Here is a 19,401-nt window from a genome sequence, read left to right as displayed (position 1 = left end):
CGGCCCCGCCCGTCACTCTGCGCCTCACAGATCGGGCAGCAGGGGGCGCGCTGAGTGCGGAAGTGTTAGCGGGCGGCCGCAGTGCACTGTGTCCCGGCCTGAGGGGAAGAGGAGGAGGTGTGGCAACCCGGAACCGGAAAGGGTGAGGAGAAGGAGGGTCTGTGCATCGAGAAAAGCCTCTGAGCACAACGTAGGAGGGAGCCGGCACCGGCGGGGAGTTCAGGCCGCAGCTCTACACTATAACGCCCGGTAATTACCTCATCATTACAGCATACTACAGCTCTGCGCTGCTCACTTCTCAGAGCCGCCTGCAGGGGGCGCGCTGCCGGGTGTGTGGCTGTGTCCGGGAGCTGCTCACACGGGTGTAATGGAGGACTGTGCAGCCCCCGTGTCACCGGTGTGTGAGTCTATCGTGACAACCAACATGGCTGCAAGGAGAGCAGCTTGGGGGTTACCCCAGCCCCTCCGTGTGGTAGTGACCCACAGCCGGGCGTGATTGCGGTTCAGTGTTGTGCTGCAGTCACTGAGTTTGTTGTCCAGGAAATAGTGACCGCTGATCCTCCTCTCTTACATATTGATACATATCTATAAGGAGTCACAGATCAGTAGTTACATACTGGGGGTCAGTGCTGTACTCTATACATATCTATAAGTGGTCATATACTAGGGGGATCAGTGCTGTATTCTATATACATATCTATAAGTGGTGATATACTGGGGGGTCAGTGCTGTACTCTATATACATATATATAAGTGGTCATATACTGATGGGGGTCAGTGCTGTATTCTATATACATATCTATAAGTGGTCATATATTGGGGGTTCAGTGCTGTACTCTATATACATATATATAAGTGGTCATATACTGATGGGGGTCAGTCTATATACAAAATATATTACATTAGAGTACAAACATTCAAGAGCTTACAGTCTATGAGGATTAAGGAGGTGACACAAAAGGTAGAAGAGCTTGTATAATGGTCCAGCCATTATATATAAGGGAACAGTATAAAATTATATCTATAAGTGGACATATACTAGGGGGGCAGTGCTGTAGTTTCTAAACATATCTATATGTGAGTGGTCATATACTAGGGGGTCAGTGCTGTAGTTTCTATGTATATCTATAAGCGGTCATTGCTGTACTTTCTGGGGCTGCTGTGGCTTTAAATGGGAAGTACATTCCTGGTCCAAACAATAACCGTGATTATATGGGACTGCAACGTTTCGGCCACTAAACCCGGCGGATGAAGTTTATTAGGAGCAGGAAATATGGGCAAGTGCTATCATCTTTGCAACTTTGACTTGTATATGACTAAACTGCAGGTAATTCTGCTATTCAAGGCTTGGTACATACCTAAGGTAGGTGGGTGATGGTCATGTGTGCCGCGGGCTCAATAGTAGCGGCAGGAATGAAGGCAAGGCTGTCTGATCTGATCATCCAGAGGCTCTATACGTGCCCCATTGTACATCTAAGCTGATTTTGTCTCTTCAGCTGTTTTTTTTTTTTTTTCCTTCTATGGTTTATTCTTATGGGGAGGCCGTGACTGCAGGGTGTAAGATCAACACCAGCACTCCCATGTTATCTGACGACTCAGCAGACTGAGGTTTGGCTGCCATTGAACAAGACAAACTGGCGGCAATGCAAAGCGTGGTGTTTTTTTTTGTTTTTTTTTTCTTACAACAATTTGTGTTTAATACCCAATAACTAAGGGGATGTAAATATATAGACATCCTGATCATGAAGTTTTCTCCCCCTCAAAACTTTTTGCATACCCACAGTATGGGGGATACATGTCAGATTTCTGGGGTGTTTACCATCTCCTTAGTAGTTTATAGCTGAAGCACATGTAAACTGCTGCTTGATCCACTGAATAGATTCAGGGGACTTTGATGTCCCAGTAGTTGGACCAAAAGTGGTAAGTTTCGGTAGTGGCACAACCCACATTCTTGGTAACATCTTAAAGACTCCTCTAGTCATGACACCCCCTGCTGAGAGCTGAGGAGGAGCAGCACCTGTTGTATCGCACATGGTCCTCTATCTTTTTGAGAATAGGTCGAAATCTTATTTTTTTTAGATACTTCTTTTCTTTCCCAAGGGTTTCAGCATCTGGATTGTTTTCTTTTTGGGGTTCCAGCTCTCATAAAACTCTGGGTATGCATCTGGTGATCAAGGAGGATCTAAGTTTGGTGTCTGAATATCAAATGTGCTGCAAGTGGGGGACTTGCAAATATTTGCTGGCGGTGTCTGCCTAAGATTTTGGGAATGAATTGAACAAAAGAAGTAGAAACCTTTCAAATGAGATCTTGTTGACACTTGTAGGCCTATCTAGTGATCGGGATAAGGGGGCGGTAGATGAGCCCTGAAGGCCCTTCTGTTGTCACCTGGGATTTGAAGCCGCCTCTTCTCAGCTCTCCCATTCCTTCCTACTGAGGTGTTAGGAAAATTGGATGCAAAGCCAACTAAACTATTGGGCTGTTTTGGGTCATGTGGGCAGTCCTGGGGTGGCACGTGATGGTAACACCTAGTTATCAATTATTATTATATCTCTTATTGTAGGATGGTAGAGAAGGGCAGAACATCCAGCCTGGTGCAGACAGTAACTTTTCCAACTTTCTTTCCAAAGCCCCATAACAAAGTCCATCTTTTCATTTAAATCAGAAGTTTTAAAATCCTTTTGACCATAAGATGCATTAGTGATCACCAAATGTATTAGGCTAGAAAATCTCTCTATGAAACCGAAATGTTGACCTGTAAACAGTGCGCCTCCAGCATCACATTCCTTACCTTGACTTGTCCAGACTGGAATTTTCTTATAGATCCCTCGCACATTTATCTCCACATGTTTGTTGGAGAAAATACTGTGCTGCTTTTATTTCCTATTTATAGATACGCGAAAGATCTGCAATGAAAATCTGTTTCTGGGCTCATTGTATAATCCACGGGAAATGGGGCAAGATTAAAATAATAGCTAAAAACAGCCTTTATATAGCGCTGTCATATTCCGCAGCATTTTTCAGATCATGGGGAAAACATATACTAGAAAAATAAGACGCTGCAGAGCAATAACATGGTTGGGTGAATGAGGGATCTGCTCCCAAGAGCTGACAATCTATGATCTTGGCTCCTTTGGCTTCCCTGTTCTTGTATACACTCCTGGTTGGAACAAAGGTTTCCCTTGACTGCTGCAGCTTGTGACTGCTGATTGGCTGGAGTGAAACAATATTTTTTTTCTTTCCCCTGCACCCAGAAAACTTTGTGTAAATCCCTATCATTACCCCCACATTGCGCAGTTTAGCTTTGTTTAGACTCAGGCAATTACTTCTAGGACTTGATAAGAGGTTTACATAAGGACAAGGCAAAACCTGGTGGCAGAGATCAGATATTTTATTTTTGGATTCTGCTGTAGTAGATTGTGCAAGCATCAAGTGACATTGTCCTAAAGTTGTATTTCAACCAAAAGGGAAAATATAGGGACCTCAAAATGGGTAAAGAAAAAAGTTCCAGAATCTGCTGTAGAGGGTAGCAGGTCCTGGGCTGCATTGGGCATTAGTGGATCAGGCTGGTAAAAGTTCTTTTAACCCATTTAGCAATTTTTGTTTCCTTAGAGATATCCCTTTATAGGGGTTGTCCACTTTCAATAAATAATATTGTTTGTGTAATGAAACACTATACAATTTGCCAACATACTTTCTGTATCAATTGTGCACTTTCCAAAATTTCTGCTTCAACAAGAAGCTTCATTATTTACTTCCTGGGGATAAACGTGATGTCACACAGGTGTACGGCTCGTTATAGCCCTGGTCATGTGATGTCACACAGGTGCGCGGCTTATTGTACCCCTGGTAATGTGATGTCCCACAGATGCACGGCTCGTTATAGCCCTGGTCATGTGATGTCACACAGGTGCACGGCTTATTGTACCCCTGGTAATGTGATGTCCCACAGATGCACGGCTCGTTATAGCCCTGGTCATGTGATGTCACACAGGTGCACGGCTTATTGTACCCCTGGTAATGTGATGTCCCACAGATGCACGGCTCGTTATAGCCCCGGTCATGTGATGTCACACAGGTGCACGGCTTATTGTACCCCTGGTAATGTGATGTCCCACAGATGCACGGCTCGTTATAGCCCCGGTCATGTGATGTCACAGGTGTGCACGGCTCACTATGTCTCAGAGTAATCAGAGTTGTACAATGAAGGTTCCTACAAAATGACATTAAGCAGCGATCTAGAAAACTGTGAGGAATTGATACAGAAGTATATAAGAAAATTGTACAACTTTCCATTACACAAACCATATCAATTATTTGCTGAAAGTGGACAACCCCTTTAAGTGTGCACATTTTGTAAAGCAGTGCCCATGTCTTATCAGATAACAAGTAAAGCAAGTCCCAGGGAAAGCGTTTTTACTCATGTAGCGTTGGACAATGGCAGATTTACGATGGGGGTAGATAAAGATTTTGTTTGTTTACTTTAGAAAAAAAATTACTTTTTTTGTTGTTGACTTTTCTGCAAGGCTGCATTCACACGTTCAGTTTTTCATATGCAGTTTTTTGAAGCTAAAAGCTGGTGTGGATTATAATGGGTGAGAATATAACATTGAGAGAAGCTGCTCCCTAAATGTGTCTGGAACAAGTTATTGATGCTATTCACGTGCTGTGCATATACCTGAATGTGTGCCCGCGTGCTGTGTGTGTGCCCGCTCTTATACCCAGTGATCTGGCAGGGGATGTTCCTGTGCTCTTTACAAGCCCCAGCGCTTTGATTCCTTTGCTTGTGGCTTGTTTGTTCATGTCTCACACATTCTGCAGCAAATTCCACCTGCTTTTACAAAGTCTGTGCCTGCAGGCGCCTCCTCTGTACAAGGCAGAGCTGTGTTTGCAGTTGCGTGCGGGTGATGTGAGTGTTATCACATACCACGTTATCATTGTGTTATACATCATTGCTGGGATGGTGACAATTTATGCAAAAACATCTGTAGGTTCTTCCTATAAGTAGGTAAAACCCCATCATCACAGAGATTACTGATTCTGTATCCCTAGTACTTCCTGCTGTCACCTTTGACTGAGAGCAGGGAAAACATGGACCTGTTTGCTCTGCTGTTTGGCTAATGGCACAGGAATGTCAGCATTGTCCGGTGGATTAGCAGAGCTGGAGATGTTGCCTCCATGTTTGGTAGATGTTCTCGTGCTCCTGACACGCTGGATTGTGTCTCCATTGAGACGGCTGCTTTAGGCTCACAGTATAAGCTGTGAAGTTTAGCCATCAATTCCATTTTCAGCTTGTCCTTCTGGGAGGTGAGCCCCCACTTATTGATTGTCTATTGTACCCTTTGTAGAGATCTATCTCTTAGAAGAACTAACCTTTGTGTTATGTTGCCAAGAAAGAGGTTTCCTGCTGGGTCGGTTGTTCTCCTGTGAGCGCTGAGGCCAGTGATTGTGCAAGTGACTCCTGATCCAGTGAACCCAATGCAAGTGCTTCTGGTCCAGTAGGATTGGACTGACTGTGCTGAAACTTTATTTTATCATTCTTTATTTTTTCTGGTGGAAATCCCTTATAAATGTTGCAAAAGAAACGCATACTTCTAAAACAGTAGCATAACGTTTCAAAGGGGTTTTTAGAAAATCCTGGAAACCACCCTTGGGGGGGGGGGGGGGGTTTGGGGAAAGAGAGAGGTGCTAAAAAGTAAGCTTAAAGGAGTTTACCAACTTTTAAGTTGTACCCCATCTACAGGATATCATATGATAAGCAAATTGGTGGGGGTCTGGCTGGGAATGGGACTCCAGTAATCCTGAAGAAGGAGGGGGGGGGGGTGCTTTTTTATGATTGTTTGCTGTGGGTCCCAGCAGTTGAACCTTCTATCACCTTGTTATCCCCTAGATTGAATCAGCTCCAGGAAATTGAAATGATGTGGAAGATAAAATCTGCATAACATTCCAATATCTGAACTGTGCCGTGTATATTCCCATAATCTCAGCCACTTGTATACAGCTGTGTTGTGCAGGAAATCTATGCGCCATATGCCTGGTGTCCAGGTAAATATAGGACTTTGGGTTGTGTAATATATGGCTGTATTTCTAGTGAATGAGGAAGGAGCTGCCTGTGGAAGTAAATATTGGGCGGTGTATCTCTGGCACCATCACACCCTTTGCATACCAGAGACATGCAGTGCCTGGCAGATATGAGCGGCCGCCTATACCCCGGTATTTTTATGCTGTATGAAGCTGGGGTGTACAGGAGATGTTCTCGGTTACCCCCGCACAGACATTATGTAACATCAGTGCACATTACGTGGATCATGTCAGCGTCTCTGGCCATCACACGATCCGCTTTCATCATGTAGTAATCTGACTACCAGGTAATAGGGCGGGATGGCTGGAATTTGGCCTTTACACAATCCCAGTGTTTGTTCATGCAGACAAGGATTATACCCAGCGGCTCCACTGCTCGCAGGTCTCCATGAAGAGATGGGAAACGCTGAGGCAGGTTTATCTATTACATTTCAGACGGCTCTGGATTACTTGATACCAGCTCCTTTCTAGCGCTGGCTTATATTTAGCTATGACATAGACACCTGGTAGAAATGTGCAATAGGAGAAGGAAGAGCACGAACTTATTTTTTTTTTCTTTGATTTGTGCTGTAGTTCAGAAGGGGAAATGTTGGTATCGGGTTATCGACATATTTTATTTGCAGCGCTTCGGGTCACTTATTTTGTTGCTTGATGCAAACACTTGGAAAGTGTTCACTCATATATCCTACAAGATTGACAAAGTTCCATATAATAATGACACAGGTAAATAATAGTAACAAAAATCTTTATATGGCGCCATCATATTCCCTAGCACTTTACAAATCACAGTGGACATATACATATATAATATTAGATTACAGAGTACAGACCATCATATGGAACAATATGAGTTCACCCCTAATACTTGAGGGTCGTTTGACCCCTGAAATCTCTGGACAGATTGAAGTCTGTTTTCCATGACGTCCCCCATGACGGCCCACCTGGAGGATTACCCCTTGACCTCTGCAGGGACAGGAAGAAGAGAGGTTAAATGTCCCTCCCCCTGCATCCCTCGCCAGTGTTCTTCCTGTCCCTACACAGGCAGGGGGAAGAGAGGGTCTCTCTCCTTCTCATCTCCTTAGGGGGGTGGGAGTGGAGGGGGACGCCTTTATGAGGCGCGGTACCTGGTACTAAGATCCTCTCCTCTCCTGGCCTCGATCGATCTCCTTCCTGGCTGACATCTAAATGGGGAGGTATTGGTGTGATCCCTGCGGTCCTGCGTTGATCCACGGCAGCACCACATGTTCCGGCTCCCGATGGTGAGGCGCAGCTGCGTTCCACCGGCCTCCGATGACGACTTCCGGTTTTGTGATGACGACTTCCGGTTTTGCGTTCCACTGGCCGGATGACGACTTCCGGTCCGCGCGCACCGGAAGTGACGCTCGTCATTGGCGTTCGGGAGTCAGGAGCGTGGAGCGGTGAGTTTAAAAGGCAGAGAGTCTACTAGAGACCTTCTCTTGCTTCTGAGATATCCGCAGGTGATTTTTTGCAGATCTAAGTGTGTCACAGACAGGTTAGTGAAACACACGATGGCTGATCATTTATCTGTACCACCGCTCCACTTACACCTCTACCTCCTCCCCTGTCCACAGGCAAGCATGGACCCAGTTCCCCTTCCTCAGACATCTGTAAGTAAGGGGGTCTGGAGGGTGGATCGTGGAGGGGGGGCCCTGTATATATATATATACATCCCCTATGCTTCCTCTTGTCTTCTTCTCACATGTAGGAGAGAAAAGACAAAGAGAAGAAAGAGGATAAAAAAGAGGAAAAGAAGGAAGACAAGTCAAAGACTAAAACCCTTCCATCTCGTAGATGCAATATGTGTTTTAATAAACTTCCAGAATCCTATAAAAAACCGCTATGCAGAGACTGCCTTGACAGCATAATGCGGGAAGAAAAAGCGTCCTTCATGGACGAGATGAGATCCATGTTCAAATCCGAAGTAAAAAACACAGTTGCATCCCTCTTTTCTGAAGGAATTCCTCCTAAAAGGTTCAAACCCTCTGAACCAAATCCGGAGGAGATGGATTCAGACCCAGACAGGGCTTCCTGTTCCTACCAAGGCGGCGAGGAAGAACAGTTAGATAGCCAAGAACAAAAAAAAACGACACCAGATTCCTTTTTTCTATGGACAACTTGGACACCTTACTAAAGGCAGTCCGAGAAACACTAAACATTGAAGATCCTGTGGAGATTAAGTCTGTACAGGACGAACTCTTTGGTTGCTTAAGAGCAAAAAAGAAGAGGGTATTCCCAGTTAATAATGTGCTGGAAGACCTTATCCGGGAAGAGTGGAAAGATCCAGAGAAACGGCTATCAGTGACCAGGGATTTCAGGAACAGACTCGTATTCGACGAGGAGAAGTCAAAATACTGGAATTCAGTCCCAAAGGTGGATATCCAGATTACAAAGATGGTTAAGAAGACCGATCTCCCCTTTGAGGATGCGACCCAACTTAAAGACCCCATGGATCGCAAATCTGACAGCGTCTTAAAGAAGACCTGGGAATCGGCAATGCTAAATCTGAAGGCAAATGTCGCAACCACATCTATCGCCAGGACAATGACCTGCTGGCTAAATGGGTTAGAGAACCAAATTATTGGCGGAACCTCGAGAGAGAAGCTTCTGGAGTCTTTGCCACTGCTAAAACTAGCAACTACCTTCATTGCAGACGCATCAGGGGAATGCGTCAGGTTTTCCGCCAAAGAAGGAGCACTCTCTAACGTTGCCCGCAGAGCCCTCTGGCTCAAGCAGTGGTCGGGTGACTTCCGTTCTAAATCTAACCTATGTGGCATACCCTTTTCCGGCGAATTCCTATTTGGTCCGGAACTGGACACGATCCTGGAGAAAGCTGCAGATAGGAAAAAAGGCTTTCCAGAACCTAGACAGAAAAGGCATTCCTTTCGTGATTCCCGCGACAAAGTTCCATCCTATCGTGGAAAAGGAAAACAAGGCAGATGGAGCTATACCAAAGGAGGTAGAGATTACAGTTCCTTCCAGAATACCCAACCCAACCCTGCCAGAAAGCAATGACGCCAGGGTGGGGGGAAGACTAGCTCTTTTCCCCTCTCAGTGGGAGCAAAGCATAAAGAATGCCTGGATTCTACAAGTCATACGCGATGGCTACAAGATCGAATTGAATACCCCTCCCCCTCAAACTTTTGTGATAACAAAGACATCTTCTCAACAAATGCTTCTGCTCATGTGGGAAGAGGTTCAATCCCTATTACTCAAAAATGTCATTTCTCCTGTACCTCCCCACCATCAAAGGAAAGGGTTCTACTCCCCCCTCTTCTTAGTTCAGAAACCGAATGGAGCCTACAGGATGATCATAAACTTAAAGAGTCTGAATACCCATATCAAATACAGAAGATTCAAGATGGAGTCCCTAAAATCCACAACACCATTGATCCCCAAAGGGGCAGCTCTTTGCACCATAGACTTAAAAGACTCGTATTACCACGTCCCAATCCATCCCATCTCTCAAAAATTCCTGAGATTTGCCATCCGGTCCCCGGAAAACCAGGTAAGACACTTCCAATTCAGAGCTCTACCATTCGGGATCTCCTCAGCTCCCAGACTATTCACAAAAATTATGGCAGAGGTGGTAGCAGTTCTGAGACAAAGAAACATACTACTGATTCCTTACTTGGACGATCTCCTCCTAGTCTCAGGCTCAGAAGAAACCTTGTTATCCCAGAGAGACATGACATTGGCAATCCTAAAAAGCCTAGGTTGGATTATAAATTTCGAAAAATCAAACCTCCAGCCAAGTACCAAGCAAAAATTTCTGGGAATATTGTTGGACTCAGTACATCAACTCTCAATTCTCCCAGAAGAGAAGATCAAAAATCTCACCCTACAGGTATCTCTGTTCCAAACCAAACAGAAGTGCTCAATCCGGGAAGCTATGAAACTCCTGGGCCTTCTCACATCCTGTATAGCTGCTGTCCCCTGGGCTCAAAGTCACACAAGAGATCTTCAGATTTGGATTCTCTCGTCCTGGGACAAAAATCTAAACCACCTGGAAAGAAAAACCAACATTCCCTTATGGGTAAAAAGTTCACTAAATTGGTGGAAGACAGTGGAAAACCTCTCCAAGGGCCTAAAATGGAACAATTGGCCAGTAACATCAATCCTAACAGATGCGAGCAAGACAGGTTGGGGAGCGAAACTTCCGGGGAAACTGATTCAAGGTCAGTGGTCCCAGTCAGAGATAAGCAGATCATCAAATTACAAAGAACTGAAGGCAGTCTGGGAAACCCTGAAGGCCTGCTCGGATCAAGTACAAGGAAAAAACCTAAAAATACTATCGGACAACACGACCACAGTCGCCTATCTCAGACGCCAGGGGGGCACACAATCAGCATCTCTCCAAAAAATATCAAGGAAGATCTTTCTCTGGGCAGAAGAAAATGTCCTGTCTCTGACGGCAACCCATCTAAAGGGGTCAGAAAACAAAGAGGCAGATTTCCTAAGCCGATACACTCTGGATCCCCACGAGTGGTGCCTAAACAAGGAAATCTTCTTCCAGTTAACCCAGAAATGGGGAGTACCGCAAATAGATCTATTTGCCACCAGAGAAAACAAAAAAGCAGACCATTACTTCTCCCTACAGAAGAATACCCCAGACTATCTTCTAGACGCCTTCTGCCACAGTTGGCACTCAAGACTGGCCTATGCCTTCCCTCCACTTCCTCTGATCTCAAGAACAGTACAAAAAATAAGACAAGAAGATCTCAGAATTATCCTGATAGTACCCTTCTGGCCAAAAAGAAGTTGGTTTCCAGCACTGAAGAACTTGGCCCTGGAAGAACCAGTTATTCTCCCTCTAAGGAAGGATCTCCTATACCAGGGGTCCGTTCATCATCCAAATCCAGAATCACTCCATCTATCAGCCTGGATCCTGAGAAACAAATGCTGAAAGCTAAAGGTCTCTCAGAAGAAGTCATTGCAACATTACAGGCAAGTAGGAAGCCAGTTACCTCAGCAATCTACCACAAAATTTGGAAAAGATTTGTATCCTTTTGCCATCCTGAAATTCCTAATCTGTCTTCTCCTAACATACAGCAGATATTGGAGTTTCTTCAAGCAGGACTGACCAAAGGCCTAAGGACCAGCACACTAAAGGTCCAAGTCTCAGCCCTCAGCGTTTTCTTTGACGTCTCTCTGGCTGACCATAGGTGGGTAAGACGATTCCTTAGAGCATCCTCTAGACTAAGTCCTAAATGTCCTGTCAGGACTCCTCCCTGGGACTTATCAATAGTCCTGAATGGCCTTATACAGGGGCCCTTCGAGCCTCTAGAGGACGCCAACATAAAAAATATCACCCTTAAAACTGCCTTTCTTGTTGCTATAACAACCGCTAGAAGGTTAGGAGAAATCCAGGCACTCTCCATTAACGAACCTTACCTAAAAATTACAGATGATAGAATATCCCTGATGCTTGATCCAAATTTCCTGCCCAAAGTAACTACAGATTTCCATCGTAGCCAGGAAATTATTCTCCCCTCCTTTTGCCAAAAACCAAAAACCTCGGGAGAAGCTAAATGGCATACTTTAGACGTGAGAAGAATAGTGTTACACTATCTCGAAACAACTAATAACTGGCGGAAAGACTCAAACTTGTTTCTTCAGTTCCAGGGCAAGAACAGAGGAAGAAAAGCATCAAAGATCACCATCGCCCGCTGGATTAGACAGACTATCCGGGACTGTTATTCTATCCAAAACTTAGAAGCTCCTACAAATCTTAAGGCCCATTCTACCAGGGCAGTAGCCACTTCCTGGGCAGAGCGGGCAGGAGCTTCCCTGGACCAAATCTGTAAAGCCGCAACCTGGTCCAGTTCCACAACCTTTGCGAAACATTACAGACTGGACTTACATTCTACCAAGGACCTGTCATTTGGTAGAAAAGTTCTGCAAACAGTAGTCCCTCCCTAAAAAATTCCTTTTGTTATCTGGTATATCTCCAGGTGGGCCGTCATGGGGGACGTCATGGAAAGCGAGAATTAGACTCACCGGTAATTCGTTTTCCATCTAGTCCACCATGACGGCCTGGAATTTTTTCCCAACCCTTACAAAACGTGATTATCTGGTTTTTTTCATTGTATGTGAAGTAACATGCTAATAAAACCTCTTGCATCCTTCCTTGGTGTGATTATTTGGTAGAACACTGGCGAGGGATGCAGGGGGAGGGACATTTAACCTCTCTTCTTCCTGTCCCTGCAGAGGTCAAGGGGTAATCCTCCAGGTGGGCCGTCATGGTGGACTAGATGGAAAACGAATTACCGGTGAGTCTAATTCTCGCTTTTTATTCCTGGTCCACCACTGCCCAGCACCCCTGATGTCATCCTATCTCCTGGGGTACAGAAATATGCAGCATGCTTGCTCCTTCCTCTTCTTACAGCATTTTTCTGGTCACACTAGTTTGTATTAAATGAACTTTATAATTCAATCACTATTTAATAAATAAGAAAACAATAAACGGGTAGTAAAATGAAAGAAAAACAAAGTCCTCAAGGTCCAGTAAACAATCAAGTGAACTTTAGACATAATACACTACTAGTAGACTGTGATGATAAAAAAAATGGAAGCATCTACCACAGTTTTATCCTTGGGTTGCAGATTATCTTTTCCTATTGAGCTACAATTTACAATATAGGCGGTACCCTACTTAAGAACACCTGACTTACATACGACCCCTAGTTACATACGGACCTCTGGATATTGGTAATTTATTGTACTTTAGTCCCAGGCTACAATAAACAGCTTTAACAGTTATCAATGGTGCCTGTAATTAAGATTTATTGTTTATCCTGGTTCTTATGACAATCCAACATTTTTAAAACCCAATTGTCACAGAGACCAAAAAAATTTTGACTGGGATTACAATAATAAAGTATTCGGTTCCGACTTGCATACAAACTCAACTTAAGAACAAACCTACAGACCCTATCTTGTATGTAACCCGGGGACTGCCTGTATAGGAATTGGATTTTCCTGGGCAGTCCACTGTATAATCATTATGATGTTACCTTTAGGCATGTAACCTTGCAAAGTAAACGTTTGCTAAATTTTTTTGTTGGCTTTACTGTATTCTGCACTGAACAGGCAGGGGCTCTGCGTCTTCATGTAAGTAGTTTTGTATATTTGGGGCCTTTGAGTGACAGGTCTGTCATACAGACTGATGGTGATAACATTGGTTTGTCCTGAGCTGGGTTTCCTGCAGCGAGTATTTGGGGGTAACGTAGGAGGAGCCTGGTCATCTGTAAGTCTAATTATGCCCATGTTTTACACGGAGCGTAAGTGGTTCTCCAATAGGAAATCCTGCACGGAACTTCCTTTTATATACACATTCTTAGTCTGGGGAGCACGGTATCCTTTTTCCTGTTGAGCTGAGCGGACTTTGCATTCATTATGTCTAGTGATACAGATAAGCACAGGCTTTGTGGATTGTACACCTGCATGTGAACGCCGCTGCTGTGTATGGTGTAGACCTGTCCGTATGGCTACCGTCTAATATCCCTAATGAGTCATACAGACTGATGCTTCAGGTAGGTCGTCTTTATGACAGATCCGACTGGCTTAAATAAGCTGACACTTTTCAATGACCTGTCACCAGATTTGTCACCAGATCTGACCACATTTAACTACTAACACTCTCAGGTAGGGGAGGAAAGTCATTTTTTGAATTCCCTCTTATCTGAAAATTTGCCTCTTAATCCCCCTCAAGTCATTCGAAAATGAGCAGAGATGAGTCAAGTGACACTCAACCTGCAGTCTCTAAACCTCAGCTGACTTTCTTTTGTTCTTTAGTACACATGCTTCTAGTGTCATAATATTAAGGCGGTCCCCTACTTAAGGACACCTGATTTACAGATGACCCCTAGTTACAGACGGACACCTCTGCCCACTGTGACCTCTGCTGAAGCTCTCTGGGTGTTACTATAGTCCCAGACTACAATGATCAGCTGTATCTTGTATGTAACCCGGGTCTGCCTGTATGTTCTTTTTCAGAACGCCTTAGGCTTGTGGTTCTGTGAGCTACCGTACCTCTCATGGGGCAGTTAAAAATGAGGGCTGCAGATAAAAATCGAGTTCCAGGCCTTTTCTTTTTACAATGTCTTGAGTTGCCTTTATCTCCAATCCTGTAGATCACAGAACCATATGCCTGATGTGTATGAAAGGTGAGATTCTTATCTTTAATATGACACGGGAAACGTGCTTCTGGGTAGAGGCATCTGAAGTGACACTGCCTCTGCAGCCTCTAAACTTGTCTCTTCTCTGTTCATTTTCACATGACTTTGTAATAGATTACTTTTTTTTTTTTTTTAGCGACTGAGTGAGATTTCACACAAGAGTGTGTTTTGGAACAGACTTTCATACATGAGGTGGCTTGGGTATTTTACTGGGGTAAAATCTGATGGGTAATTTATGGCAGGGCAAAGTCTGGAAGAGCTTGTGTTTTAATCTGCTGTGCAGGTACATTAGACAGAAAATGAACGTATTTTGCAATATGCAGAGCAAATTGTGAGGCTTCTTTTCCCCCAGAATCTGATAGCCTAGACACCTTGTATAAGGAATGAGTGCACCTTGTGTGTGAGTATAATGGTGTCAGTTTGGTGGCTGTGCCTCTCATGGCTGGAGGTAATGTGGAAGTGATGTTGTGAAATGGACTTGTCATCATTGCAGGATTTCCTCCGCTCACATGTGGGCCGGAGCTGCTATGTAGAAGCAGTTTGTGGGCAGCTCTGGTTTTCCACGTGTTGCCTCTTGCTTTTGCAGATGTGACTTGCTTCCCAGCATGAATAGCGAGGAAGGATGTGTGGATTTGTGGGAGGAGAATGTACATTTATAATGAATAGACTGAAACAAAAACTGAATATATCTCGTTAAAGGAACCCTACCATGAGGAATCTACCATTAGAAGTAGATCTGATTGTAGATTCCTCCTGCCTCTGCTCTAATCTGTAATTTTATAATGCTGGAATTTGACCCAACTTGTTAAAAAACATTATTTTTAGTAATATGTATGTTAACAGGCTATTGGGGTGTATAGTAGCCTGGCCGGGCCCTGGAACCTATGGCTACTCCATGCACTAGTATAGTGATGGGGAACCTATGGCTTGGGTGCCAGAGGTTGCACCCAGAGCCCTTTTTGTGGGCACTCAGGCCATCACCCCAGGATAGACTTCACCAAACAGGACCAAATCCACTGAATCTTACTGCAGTCCAAGAGAAGCTGCTCTCAGCGCTACTTTAAAGCGACACATCGCTGTTTGGAACTGCGGGAAAAGTGAGAAGGTGTTGACAGAAGTGCATTATCTTTGGAGGTCCTCCTGCTGCCCCCACTATTCTTCCTCTACAGAGAGAACCTGGAGAAAAGCTACAATGATAATCTGAATTTGCCTTCCTCCTTTCAACCGTATTGGTGACCTCAGGGGCTGATACACTTGTAAGAGGAGGAAGAACAGGCAGCAATAGTTACTGCTTAAAATGCCATGTTGGCACTTTACGGTGAATGAGAGGGATTTGGTTGTAGTTTGGGCACTCGGTCTCTAAAAGGTTTGCCATCACTGTCCTAGACTGAACACTTTGCAGGGACCCGGTACCATAGTGCTCCATGATGCCCCGAGTCATTGCCTCCCCGGGGGACTACAACCAAGAGATGAAATTTTGTCTAAAAGAGTTAATGGTTCTTTAAAGGTTAAAAATATGAATGTCTACAATAAAGTATCAATAGCAGATCAATTGCGGTCCATTTGTAAGCACTACAAATGGACAGAGCCCGCAACACTTCGATGCACAATATAGCAAAAATAATAATCATTATCATCTATAATGGAAAACCTGGAAGGTAAACACATACTTCATTGTGGATAATCATATGGGATCAGTGGAGTTATCTTTATAGAGACAATTGTGCAGGAAAAAGGGGGGGGGGGGTGAGGGGAAGCTGTGACATCTATTGTCAGTAGTGATGTAATGATGGGTCAGTGTTACCTTTATAATAAATTACCTATAAAATAATTCTTTAAATTACCGATTATGCAGCCCTACACAGAACTTGCCCCGTCCCCATGGGGTTCACAAACTAATCAACCTACCAGTATGTTTTGGAGTGTGGGAGGAAACCGGAGGACCCCCACTCAAATACGGAGAGAACATACAAACACTTTGCAGATGTTGACCCTCAGACTTGAACCCAGGTCCCCAGCACTGCAAGGCTGTAACGCTAACCACTAAGCCACCGTGCCGCTCCATAGAGGTCATTGTACAGGGAGGAGAAGCTGTGACATCATCTATTGTCAGTAGTGATGTAATGATGGGTCAGTGTTATCTATATAGAGGTCATTGTACAGGGAGGGGGAGGAGATAAGCTGTGACATCATCTATTGTCAGTAGTGATGTAATGATGGGTTAGTGTTATCTATATAGAGGACATTGTACAGGGAGGGGGAGGAGATAAGCTGTGAGATCATCTATTGTCAGTAGTGATGTAATGATGGGTCAGTGTTATCTGTATAGAGGTCATTGTACAGGGAGGGGAGGAGATAAGCTGTGACATCATCTATTGTCAGTAGTGATGTAATGATGGGTCAGTGTTATCTATATAGAGGACATTGTACAGGGAGGGGGAGGAGATAAGCTGTGAGATCATCTATTGTCAGTAGTGATGTAATGATGGGTCAGTGTTATCTGTATAGAGGTCATTGTACAGGGAGGGGAGGAGATAAGCTGTGACATCATCTATTGTCAGTAGTGATGTAATGATGGGTTAGTGTTATCTATATAGAGGACATTGTACAGGGAGGGGGAGGAGATAAGCTGTGAGATCATCTATTGTCAGTAGTGATGTAATGATGGGTCAGTGTTATCTGTATAGAGGTCATTGTACAGGGAGGGGAGGAGATAAGCTGTGACATCATCTATTGTCAGTAGTGATGTAATGATGGGTTAGTGTTATCTATATAGAGGTCATTGTACAGGGAGGGGAGGAGATAAGCTGTGAGATCATCTATTGTCAGTAGTGATGTAATGATGGGTCAGTGTTATCTGTATAGAGGTCATTGTACAGGGAGGGGAGGAGATAAGCTGTGACATCATCTATTGTCAGTAGTGATGTAATGATGGGTCAGTGTTATCTATATAGAAGTCATTGTACAGGGAGGGGGAGGAGATAAGCTGTGACATCATCTATTGTCAGTAGTGATGTAATGATGGGTCAGTGTTATCTATATAGAGGTCAATGTACAGGGAGGGGGAGGAGATAAGCTGTGACATCATCTATTGTCAGTAGTGATGTAATGATGGGTTAGTGTTATCTATATAGAGGACATTGTACAGGGAGGGGGAGGAGATAAGCTGTGAGATCATCTATTGTCAGTAGTGATGTAATGATGGGTCAGTGTTATCTGTATAGAGGCCATTGTACAGGGAGGGGAGGAGATAAGCTGTGACATCATCTATTGTCAGTAGTGATGTAATGATGGGTCAGTGTTATCTATATAGAGGTCATTGTACAGGGAGGGGGAGGGGATAAGCCGTGACATCATCTATTGTCAGTAATGATGTAATGATGGGTCAGTGTTATCTATATAGAGGTCATTGTACAGGGAGGGGGAGGAGATAAGCTGTGACATCATCTATTGTCAGTAGTGATGTAATGATGGGTCATTGTTATGTATATAGAATTCATTGTACAGGGAGGAGGAGGAGATAAGCTGTGACATCATCTATTGTCAGTAGTGATGTAATGATGGGTCATTGTTATGTATATAGAATTCATTGTACAGGGAGGAGGAGGAGATAAGCTGTGACATCATCTATTGTCAGTAGTGATGTAATGATGGGTTAGTGTTATCTATATAGAGGACATTGTACAGGGATGGAGGAGGAGATAAGCTGTGAGATCATCTATTGTCAGTAGTGATGTAATGATGGGTCAGTGTTATCTGTATAGAGGTCATTGTACAGGGAGGGGAGGAGATAAGCTGTGACATCATCTATTGTCAGTAGTGATGTAATGATGGGTTAGTGTTATCTATATAGAGGTCATTGTACAGGGAGGGGAGGAGATAAGCTGTGAGATCATCTATTGTCAGTAGTGATGTAATGATGGGTCAGTGTTATCTATATAGAAGTCATTGTACAGGGAGGGGGAGGAGATAAGCTGTGACATCATCTATTGTCAGTAGTGATGTAATGATGGGTCAGTGTTATCTATATAGAGGTCAATGTACAGGGAGGGGGAGGAGATAAGCTGTGACATCATCTATTGTCAGTAGTGATGTAATGATGGGTTAGTGTTATCTATATAGAGGACATTGTACAGGGAGGGGGAGGAGATAAGCTGTGAGATCATCTATTGTCAGTAGTGATGTAATGATGGGTCAGTGTTATCTGTATAGAGGCCATTGTACAGGGAGGGGAGGAGATAAGCTGTGACATCATCTATTGTCAGTAGTGATGTAATGATGGGTCAGTGTTATCTATATAGAGGTCATTGTACAGGGAGGGGGAGGGGATAAGCCGTGACATCATCTATTGTCAGTAATGATGTAATGATGGGTCAGTGTTATCTATATAGAGGTCATTGTACAGGGAGGGGGAGGAGATAAGCTGTGACATCATCTATTGTCAGTAGTGATGTAATGATGGGTCATTGTTATGTATATAGAATTCATTGTACAGGGAGGAGGAGGAGATAAGCTGTGACATCATCTATTGTCAGTAGTGATGTAATGATGGGTCATTGTTATGTATATAGAATTCATTGTACAGGGAGGAGGAGGAGATAAGCTGTGACATCATCTATTGTCAGTAGTGATGTAATGATGGGTTAGTGTTATCTATATAGAGGACATTGTACAGGGATGGAGGAGGAGATAAGCTGTGATATCATCTATTGTCAGTAGTGATGTAATGATGGGTCAGTGTTATCTGTATAGAGGTCATTGTACAGGGAGGGGAGGAGATAAGCTGTGACATCATCTATTGTCAGTAGTGATGTAATGATGGGTCAGTGTTATCTATATAGAAGTCATTGTACAGGGAGGGGAGGAGATAAGCTGTGACATCATCTATTGTCAGTAGTGATGTAATGATGGGTCAGTGTTATCTATATAGAGGTCAATGTACAGGGAGGGGGAGGAGATAAGCTGTGACATCATCTATTGTCAGTAGTGATGTAATGGTGAGTCATTGGTGTAGTCTCTTTAGAAGTCATTGCAGGGAAGAGATTAGCTGTAACATAATAGGAATGTTAGATTGCGTTTTCTATAGCGACATGAAAGTTGCTGAAAAACAAAAATCATAATATT

General features: G+C 43.9%; 2 protein-coding genes across 3 annotated transcripts in view; both read left to right on the top strand.

Moving 5' to 3' along the window:
- Window positions 1-2: 2 nt before the first annotated feature.
- Window positions 3-19,401, top strand: part of PAK2 (p21 (RAC1) activated kinase 2) — a 35,254-nt gene continuing 15,855 nt past the window's right edge. The window contains exon 1 of one of the 2 annotated variants that reach the window (XM_072143409.1): window positions 3-142. The gene's annotated coding sequence lies outside the window, so the exon portion shown is untranslated. Of the gene's footprint in view, window positions 250-19,401 lie in introns of both variants that reach the window. The other variant, XM_072143408.1, reaches the window with a different exon arrangement.
- Window positions 7,678-11,837, top strand: LOC140122893 (uncharacterized). The gene is made up of 5 exons (XM_072144135.1): window positions 7,678-7,707; window positions 7,806-8,021; window positions 8,234-9,001; window positions 9,119-11,262; window positions 11,717-11,837. Exons 1-5 carry the CDS (start codon window positions 7,678-7,680, stop codon window positions 11,811-11,813), a joined length of 3,255 nt encoding a protein of 1,084 aa, XP_072000236.1. The 3' UTR covers window positions 11,814-11,837.

This window comes from Engystomops pustulosus, chromosome 3 (assembly GCF_040894005.1).
Source record: "Engystomops pustulosus chromosome 3, aEngPut4.maternal, whole genome shotgun sequence".
Classification (NCBI taxonomy): Eukaryota; Metazoa; Chordata; class Amphibia; order Anura; family Leptodactylidae; genus Engystomops; species Engystomops pustulosus.
Note: the sequence above shows the minus strand (reverse complement) of the source record. Positions and strands in the feature narration are given on the sequence as shown.